General features: G+C 44.8%; 1 protein-coding gene across 1 annotated transcript in view; it reads right to left on the reverse strand.

The window, feature by feature from the left end:
* Positions 1-10,402, reverse strand: part of LOC139581940 (glutamate receptor 3-like) — a 178,474-nt gene that overhangs the window by 80,966 nt on the left and 87,106 nt on the right. The window contains exons 5-6 of the mRNA XM_071412131.1: positions 7,925-8,086; positions 5,609-5,776 (exon numbers count right to left, since the gene is read on the reverse strand). Coding sequence (XP_071268232.1) covers positions 5,609-5,776; positions 7,925-8,086 — 330 coding nt within the window. The remainder of the gene's footprint in view (positions 1-5,608; positions 5,777-7,924; positions 8,087-10,402) is intronic.

Genomic DNA, 10,402 nt, shown 5'->3' on the forward strand with positions numbered 1-10,402 from the left:
CAACGTGTAATACAGACTGACAAGTTATTATCAAAACACACAGAACAACGTGTAATACAGACTGACAAGTTATTATCAAAACACACAGAACAACGTGTAATACAGACTGACAAGTTATTATCAAAACACACAGAACAACGTGTAATACAGACTGACAAGTTATTATCAAAACACACAGAACAACGTGTAATACAGACTGACAAGTTATTATCAAAACACACAGAACAACGTGTAATACAGACTGACAAGTTATTATCAAAAAACACAGAACAACGTGTAATACAGACTGACAAGTTATTATCAAAACACACAGAACAACATGTAATACAGACTGCCAAGTTATTATCAAAACACACAGAACAACGTGTAATACAGACTGACAAGTTATTATCAAAACACACAGAACAACGTGTAATACAGACTGACAAGTTATTATCAAAACACACAGAACAACGTGTAATACAGACTGACAAGTTATTATCAAAACACACAGAACAACGTGTAATACAGACTGACAAGTTATTATCAAAACACACAGAACAACGTGTAATACAGACTGACAAGTTATTATCAAAACACACAGAACAACGTGGAATACAGACTGACAAGTTATTATCAAAACACACAGAACAACGTGTAATACAGACTGACAAGTTATTATCAAAACACACAGAACAACGTGTCATACAGACTGACAAGTAATTATCAAAACACACAGAACAACGTGTAATACAGACCGACAAGTTAATATCAAAACACACAGAACAACGTGTAATACAGACTGAAAAGTTATTATCAAAACACACAGAACAACGTGTCATACAGACTGACAAGTTATTATCAAAACACGCAGAACAACGTGTAATACAGACTGACAAGTTATTATCAAATGTGGAAAAAGCTGGTATTAGGAAATGGCAGGTATTCACATAGGCAGGGCCGTTGGCGATTATCAAATGATGGAACTGATAGGCTTTAATAAAAGATGTGGGTTTATGGTAATGAGAATGAGAGGCTCTTTGTATTTGAGAGAGATGAGCTGAGGGGGAGAGATTTTCACTGTGAGAGGTCTATGTGAGGACATCTGGGAAGCAGAGGAGGAAATGTGTCTCCTATAGCTCTCTATCTCTCTCTGCCTCTCTTTCTATCGCTCTATATCTCTCTCTGCCTCTCTTTCTATCGCTCTATATCTCTCTCTGCCTCTCTTTCTATTTCTCTCTATCTCTCTGCCTCTCTTTCTATTTCTCTCTATCTCTCTGCCCCCTCTTTCTATCAATCTCTATCTCTCTCTGCCCCCTCTTTCTATCAATATCTATCTCTCTCTGCCCCCTCTTTCTATCGCTCTCTATTTCTCTATGCCTCTCTTTCTATCTCTCTCTGCTCCCTCTTTCTATAGCTCTCTATCTCTCTCTGCCTCTCTTTCTATCAATTTCAATTCAATTCAATTCAATTCAAGGGGCTTTATTGGCATGGGAAACATGTGTTAACATTGCCAAAGCATGTGAGGTAGATAATATACAAAAGTGAAATAAACAATAAAAATTAACAGTAAACATTACACATACAGAAGTTTCAAAACAATAAAGACATGACAAATGTCATACTATATATATGCAGTGTTGTAACAATGTACAAATGGTTAAAGCACACAAGTTAAAATAAATAAACATAAATATGGGTTGTATTTACAATGGTGTTTGTTCTTCACTGGTTGCCCTTTTCTTGTGGCAACAGGTCACAAATCTTGCTGCTGTGATGGCACACTGTGGAATTTCACCCAGTAGATATGGGAGTTTATCAAAATTGGATTTGTTTTCGAATTCTTTGTGGATCTGTGTAATCTGAGGGAAATATGTCTCTCTAATATGGTCATACATTGGGCAGGAGGTTAGGAAGTGCAGCTCAGTTTCCACCTCATTTTGTGGGCAGTGAGCACATAGCCTGTCTTCTCTTGAGAGCCATGTCTGCCTACGGCGGCCTTTCTCAATAGCAAGGCTATGCTCACTGAGTCTGTACATAGTCAAAGCTTTCCTTAAGTTTGGGTCAGTCACAGTGGTCAGGTATTCTGCCACTGTATACTCTCTGTTTAGGGCCAAATAGCATTCTAGTTTGCTCTGTTTTTTTGTTAATTCTTTCCAATGTGTCAAGTAATTATCTTTTTGTTTTCTCATGATTTGGTTGGGTCTAATTGTGCTGTTGTCCTGGGGCTCTGTGGGGTGTGTTTGTGTTTGTGAACAGAGCCCTAGGACCAGCTTGCTTAGGGGACTCTTCTCCAGGTTCATCTCTCTGTAGGTGATGGCTTTGTTATGGAAGGTTTGGGAATCGCTTCCTTTTAGGTGGTTGTAGAATTTAACGGCTCTTTTCTGGATTTTGATAATTAGTGGGTATCGGCCTAATTCTGCTCTGCATGCATTATTTGGTGTTCTACGTTGTACACGGAGGATATTTTTGCAGAATTCTGCATGCAGAGTCTCAATTTGGTGTTTGTCCCATTTTGTGAAAGCTTGGTTGGTGAGCGGACCCCAGACCTCACAACCATAAAGGGCAATGGGCTCTATGACTGATTCAAGTATTTTTAGCCAGATCCTAATTGGTATGTTGAAATTTATGTTCCTTTTGATGGCATAGAATGCCCTTCTTGCCTTGTCTCTCAGATCGTTCACAGCTCTGTGGAAGCTACCTGTGGTGCTGATGTTTAGGCCGAGGTATGTATAGTTTTTTGTGTGCTCTAGGGCAACGGTGTCTAGATGGAATTTGTGGTCCTGGCGACTGGACCTTTTTTGGAACACCATTATTTTGGTCTTACTGAGATTTACTGTCAGGGCCCAGGTCTGACAGAATCTGTGCAGAAGATCTAGGTGCTGCTGTAGGCCCTCCTTGGTTGGTGACAGAAGCACCAGATCATCAGCAAACAGTAGACATTTGACTTCGGATTCTAGTAGGGTGAGACCGGGTGCTGCAGACTGTTCTAGTGCCCGCGCCAATTCGTTGATATATATGTTGAAGAGGGTGGGGCTTAAGCTGCATCCCTGTCTCACCCCACGACCCTGTGTGAAGAAATGTGTGTGTTTTTTGCCAATTTTAACCGCACACTTGTTGTTTGTGTACATGGATTTTATGATGTCGTATGTTTTACCCCCAACACCACTTTCCATCAATTTGTATAGCAGACCCTCATGCCAAATTGAGTCGAAGGCTTTTTTGAAATCAACAAAGCATGAGAAGACTTTGCCTTTGTTTTGGTTTGTTTGGTTGTCAATTAGGGTGTGTAGGGTGAATACATGGTCTGTTGTACGGTAATTTGGTAAAAAGCCAATTTGACATTTGCTCAGTACATTGTTTTCATTGAGGAAATGTACGAGTCTGCTGTTAATGATAATGCAGAGTATTTTCCCAAGGTTACTGTTGACGCATATTCCACGGTAGTTATTGGGGTCAAATTTGTCTCCACTTTTGTGGATTGGGGTGATCAGTCCTTGGTTCCAAATATTGGGGAAGATGCCAGAGCTAAGGACGATGTTAAAGAGTTTTAATATAGCCAATTGGAATTTGTTGTCTGTGTATTTGATCATTTCATTAAGGATACCATCAACACCACAGGCCTTTTTGGGTTGGAGGGTTTTTATTTTGTCCTGTAACTCATTCAAGGTAATTGGAGAATCCAGTGGGTTCTGGTAGTCTTTAATAGTTGATTCTAGGATTTGTATTTGATCATGTATATGTTTTTGCTCTTTATTCTTTGTTATAGAGCCAAAAAGATTGGAGAAGTGGTTTACCCATACATCTCCATTTTGGATAGATAATTCTTCGTGTTGTTGTTTGTTTAGTGTTTTCCAATTTTCCCAGAATTGGTTAGAGTCTATGGATTCTTCAATTACATTGAGCTGATTTCTGACGTGCTGTTCCTTCTTTTTCCGTAGTGTATTTCTGTATTGTTTTAGTGATTCACCATAGTGAAGGCGTAGACTCAGGTTTTCCGGGTCTCTATGTTTTTGGTTGGACAGGTTTCTCAATTTATTTCTTAGATTTTTGCATTCTTTATCAAACCATTTGTCATTGTTGTTCATTTTCTTCGGTTTTCTATTTGAGATTTTTAGATTTGATAGGGAAGCTGAGAGGTCAAATATACTGTTAAGATTTTCTACTGCCAAGTTTACACCTTCACTATTGCAGTGGAACGTTTTACCCAGGAAGTTGTCTAAAAGGGATTGAATTTGCTGTTGCCTAATTGTTTTTTGGTAGGTTTCCAAACTGCATTCCTTCCATCTATAGCATTTCTATCTCTCTCTGCCTCTCTTTCTATATCTCTCTATCTCTCTGCCCCTTCTTTCTATCGCTCTATATCACTCTCTGCCCCCTCTTTCTATCGCTCTATATCTCTCTCTGCCTCTCTTTCTATATCTCTATCTCTCTGCCCCCTCTTTCTATCGCTCTATATCTCTCTCTGCCTCTCTTTCTATATCTCTCTATCTCTCTCTGCCCCCTCTTTCTATCGCTCTATATCTCTCTGCCTCTCTTTCTATATCTCTCTATCTCTCTCTGCCCCCTCTTTCTATCGCTCTATATCTCTCTGCCTCTCTTTCTATATCTCTCTATCTCTCTCTGCCCCCTCTTTCTATCGCTCTATATCTCTCTGCCTCTCTTTCTATATCTCTCTCTGCCACTTCTTTCTATCGCTCTCTATCTCTATCTGCCTCTCTTTCTCTCTCTCTCTGCCCCCCCTTTCTATCGCTCTCCATCTCTATCTGCCTCTCTTTCTCTCTCTCTCTGCACCCCCTTTCGATCGCTCTCCATCTCTCTCTGCCACTTCTTTCTATCAATCTCTATCTCTCTCTGCCCCTCCTTTCTATCGCTCTCTATCTATATCTGCCTCTTTCTATCGCTCTCTGCCCCCTCTTTCTATCGCTCTCTCTCTCTCTGCCCCCTCTTTCTATCGCTCTCTATCTCTCTCTGCCTCTCTTTCTATCGCTCTCTCTCTCTGCCCCCTCTTTCTATCTCTCTCTGCCTCTCTTTCTCTCTCTCTCTGCCCCCTCTTTCTATCGCTCTCTATCTCTCTGTGCACCCTCTTTCTATCGCTCTCTATCTCTCTCTGCCCCCTCTTTCTATCACTCTCTGCCCCCTCTTTCTATAGCTCTCTATCACTCTCTGCCCCCTCTTTCTATCGCTCTCTATCTCTCTCTGCCCCCTCTTTCTATCGCTCTCTATCTCTCTCTGCCTCTCTTTCTATCGCTCTATGCCTCTTTTTCTCTCTCTGCCCCCTCTTTCTATCGCTCTCTATCACTCTCTGCCCCCTCTTTCTATCGCTCTCTATCTCTCTCTGCCCCCTCTTTCTATCGCTCTCTATCTCTCTCTGCCTCTCTTTCTATCGCTCTCTATCTCTCTCTGCCTCTCTGTCTTTCTTTCCTTCCTTCCTTCTTTCTTTCTTTCTTTTTTTCTTTCATTCTCTGTCTCGTTTTCTCAATCTAACTCTTACCCGCTCCATCTCTCTCACTACTTCCCCCCTCTTTCTCTCCCCCTCCCTCCATACCTACCTTCTTTCCTCCCTCCCTCCTTCTCTCTCTCCACCTCCCTCCCCATCTGCCCCGCTTTCTGTCTCTCTCCCTCCTACCATTTTGAGAGCTCTCTCGATGTCGATGCCCTGGCTCCATGGCACGGCAGGGTTGGCCAGACAGTCTCCTGCGCCGCCTCGGCGTGACACGTCTACCCGTTGGCGCCGCAGGTACCGGAACGCCTCCGCGATCACCAGGATGGCATCGTGGGTCAGAGCTGACGTGTACTGCCGAGGACAGAGAGAGATCAGAGGGAGATCAGAGAGAGATCAGAGAGAGATCAGAGGGAGATCAGAGGGAGATCAGAGAGAGATCAGAGAGAGATCAGAGGGAGATCAGAGAGAGATCAGAGGGAGATCAGAGGGAGATCAGAGAGAGATCAGAGGGAGGACAAGAGAGATCAGAGGGAGATCAGAGGGAGATCAGAGGGAGATCAGAGAGAGATCAGAGAGAGATCAGAGGGAGATCAGAGAGAGATCAGAGAGAGATCAGAGAGAGATCAGAGGGAGATCAGAGGGAGATCAGAGAGAGATCAGAGGGAGGACAGAGAGAGATCAGAGGGAGATCAGAGAGAGATCAGAGGGAGATCAGAGGGAGATCAGAGGGAGATCAGAGAGAGATCAGAGGGAGATCAGAGAGAGATCAGAGGGAGATCAGAGGGAGGACAGAGAGAGATCAGAGAGAGATCAGAGGGAGGACAGAGAGAGATCAGAGGGAGCACAAGAGAGATCAGAGGGAGCACAAGAGAGATCATGAGAGAAGAGAACACTGAACACTGTAGCTGGCAAACAGTACATCAATAAATAATTAATTATTCCATTCATTCAGGTATGAACAGGGGACAAAGTAGAAGATTCTGGGGATGGAAAACTGCAGAAATCAAATCAAATGTTATTTGTCATATATGCCCGAATACAACAGGTATTCCTTGTAAGTGCGCTGTGAAGATCTCTCTCTGCGGAGAGATTCACTGTAGAGTTGAAACACATCGATGCAACGATCACAATGTCCCACATGTTCATCCCAAACCGTACCTTGATTTGGAGAGAACTGGTCGTTCGTTATCCAACACCATGACTAAATGTAATGAGGCAACAGTAAACATGCCCCCCCCTCCCCCCCGGGCCAATTAACCACACCATCTCACCATCACCATCTCTATTTCCCACTCTCACTCTCTCCCTCTTGCTTTCCCACTCTCACTCTCTCACCATCTCACTCTCTATTTCCCACTCTCACCATCTCGCTCTCTCCCTCTCTATTTCCCACTCTCACTCTCTCACCATCTCGCTCTCCCCCTCTCTATTTCCCACTCTCACTCTCTCACCATCTCACTCTCTCCCTCTCTATTTCCCACTCTCCCACTCTCACCATCTCCCTCTCTCTTTCCCACTCTCCCACTCTCACTCTCTCCCTCTCTCACCATCTCTCTCTCACATCTCACTCTCTCAATGTCTCACCATCTTACTATCTCACTCTCACCATTTCACTCTCCCACCATTTCACTCTCTTACTCAATTCAATTCAATTCAAGGGGCTTTATTGGCATGGGAAACATATGTTAACATTGCCAAAGCAAGTGAGGTAGATAATATACAATATACTCTCTCACTCTCTCTCTCTCACTCTCACCATCTCACTCTAACTTTTTTCACTCGTTATTTCTATTCGTTATTCACTGTGTATTTATTCCTGGTGTCACTATGTCTGTTTATTTTATTTGTATCTTATCTTTCTCTCTGCCTTGTTGGAAAATAAGCCGTAAACATTTCACTGTTAGTCTACACCTGTTGTCCTGGAAGCGTGTGATTTGAGGATGTGTTTCAGTTCATTACTATAGCTCCCACCTTGAGCCAATCAGTGTAACTTTGGAAATGCCGGATCTCTATGTCAAGATGCATCATTCTTCCAAGTTTGGTGAGAATTGGGCCAGTGGTGTCTGAGATATCGCTTGTGACTAACATACGAACGTGGGGGACAATTAAGTGTAATTTCAAATGCATTGATCATTGTTTAATTACATGTAAATTGAAGCTATGCTAAAACTTTGCATCGGATCTGTCTATCGATATATTGATCATTGGGGAAGGAGAGAAATGAAAAAAAAGAAAGAGAATGGGAGAGTGACATACTGAGAGGAGAAGAAGGGAGAAGAGAGGAGAAGAAAGGAGGAGAAGGGAAAAGAGAGGAGAAGAGAGGTGAAGAGAAGGAGAGGAAAGAGAATGGGAGAGTGACAGATACTGAGAGGAGAAGAATGGAGAAGGACAAGAGGGAGAGCGCTCTATCCAAAAGAAGAGATGGATTCATTCTGTTTTGCATACATAACAGAACATCATGAAAGGCTTGGCTGCTGTTCTGTAGTCTGCAGTAGGTACCTTGAGCGGGGTGTTCTTGGCCTCTGGGAATTCCCTTTCATCCAGCCTCTCCCAGCGCTGTAGGAACTGTTGAACGATGGGGTTCTCAGGGCTCACTATCTGGAAGCCTGATATGTTGGCCCCGCCTTGGAAGACCTTGTCCAAGCTCACATTGGAGAAACCCTGAGATCAGAGAGAGGGGAGACAGGGATGGAGGAAGAGGGGGAGAGAGGAATGGAGGGAGAGAGACAGGGAGGGAGGGATGGAGGGAGACAGGAAGAGAGGGATGGAGGGAGACAGGAGAGAGGGATGGAGGGAGACAGGAGACAGGGATGGAGGGAGACAGGAGAGAGGGATGGAGGGAGACAGGAGAGAGGGATGGAGGGAAACAAGCAGAGAGGGATGGAGGGAGACAGGAGAGAGGGATGGAGGGAGACAGAAGAGAGGGATGGAGGGAAACAAGCAGAGAGGGATGGAGGGAGGCAGGGAATGAGGGATAGAGTGAGACAGGGAGTGAGGGAGGCAGGGAGAGAGCGATGGAGGGAGAGAGGGAGAGGGATGGAGGGAGACAGGGAGAGAGGGATGGGGGGAAACAGGGAGAGAGGGATGGAAGGAGACAGGAGAGAGGGATGTAGGGATATAGGGATGGAGGGAGACATGGAGAGAGGGATGGGGGGAGACAGGGAGGAAGACAGAGAGGGAGAGTGGGGGTGAAAAGGGATGGAGAGGGAGACAGAGGGAGAGAAACAGGAAGAGAGAGACCGAGAGAGACCGAGAGAGAGAAACAGGAAGAGAGAGACCGAGAGACAGAGGGAGAGAAACAGGAAGAGAGAGACCGAGAGACAGAGGGAGAGAAACAGGAAGAGAGAGACCGAGAGAAAGAGGAAGAGAAACAGGAAGAGAGAGACCGAGAGACAGAGGGAGAGAAACATGAAGAGAGAGACCGAGAGAGACCGAGAGACAGAGGGAGAGAAACAGGAAGAGAGAGACCGAGAGACAGAGGGAGAGAAACAGGAAGAGAGAGACCGAGAGACAGGGGGAGCGAAACAGGAAGAGAGAGACCGAGAGACAGGGGGAGAGAAACAGGAAGAGAGAGACCGAGAGACAGAAGAAGAGAAACAGGAAGAGAGAGACCGAGAGACAGAGGGAGAGAAACAGGAAGAGAGAGACCGAGAGACAGAGGGAGAGAAACAGGAAGAGAGAGACCGAGAGACAGAAGAAGAGAAACAGGAAGAGAGAGACCGAGAGACAGAGGGAGAGAAACAGGAAGAGAGAGACCGAGAGACAGAGGGAGAGAAACAGGAAGAGAGAGACCGAGAGACAGTGGGAGAGAAACATGAAGAGAGAGACCGAGAGACAGAGGGAGAGAAACAGGAAGAGAGAGACCGAGAGACAATGGGAGAGAAAGAGGAAGAGAGAGACCGAGAGACAGTGGGAGAGAAACATGAAGAGAGAGACCGAGAGACAGAGGGAGAGAAACAGGAAGAGAGAGACCGAGAGACAGAGGGAGAGAAACAGGAAGAGAGAAACCGAGAGACAGAAGAAGAGAAACAGGAAGAGAGAGACCGAGAGACAGAGGGAGAGAAACAGGAAGAGACAGACCGAGAGACAGTGGGAGAGAGAGACCGAGAGACAGAGGGAGAGAAACAGGAAGAGAGAGACCGAGAGACAGAGGGAGAGAAACAGGAAGAGAGAGACCGAGAGACAGAAGAAGAGAAACAGGAAGAGAGAGACCGAGAGACAGAGGGAGAGAAACAGGAAGAGAGAGACCGAGAGACAGAGGGAGAGAAACAGGAAGAGAGAAACCGAGAGACAGAAGAAGAGAAACAGGAAGAGAGAGACCGAGAGACAGAGGGAGAGAAACAGGAAGAGACAGACCGAGAGACAGTGGGAGAGAGAGACCGAGAGACCGAGAGACCGAGAGACAGAGGGAGAGAAACAGGAAGAGAGAGACCGAGAGACAGAGGGAGAGAAACAGGAAGAGAGAGACCGAGAGACAGTGGGAGAGAAACATGAAGAGAGAGACCGAGAGACAGAGGGAGAGAAACAGGAAGAGACAGACCGAGAGACAGTGGGAGAGAGAGACCGAGAGACAGAGGGAGAGAAACAGGAAGAGAGAGACCGAGAGACAGAGGGAGAGAAACAGGAAGAGAGAGACCGAGAGACAGAGAGAGAGACAGAGAAACAGATGGAGAGAGACAGAAAGAGAAACATCTAGCTATTCAAAGTAACTCAATACATCTAGCTACTCAAAGTAACTCAATACATGTGGCTACTCAAAGTAACTCAATACATCTAGCTACTCAAAGTAACTCAATACATCTAGCTACTCAAAGTAACTCAATACATCTAGCTACTCAAAGTAACTCAATACATCTAGCTACTCAAAGTAACTCAATACATCTAGCTACTCAAAGTAACTCAATACATCTAGCTACTCAAAGTAACTCAATACATCTAGCTACTCAAAGTAACTCAACAATACATCTAGCTACTCAA

Source organism: Salvelinus alpinus, chromosome 7 (assembly GCF_045679555.1).
Source record: "Salvelinus alpinus chromosome 7, SLU_Salpinus.1, whole genome shotgun sequence".
Taxonomy (NCBI): domain Eukaryota; kingdom Metazoa; phylum Chordata; class Actinopteri; order Salmoniformes; family Salmonidae; genus Salvelinus; species Salvelinus alpinus.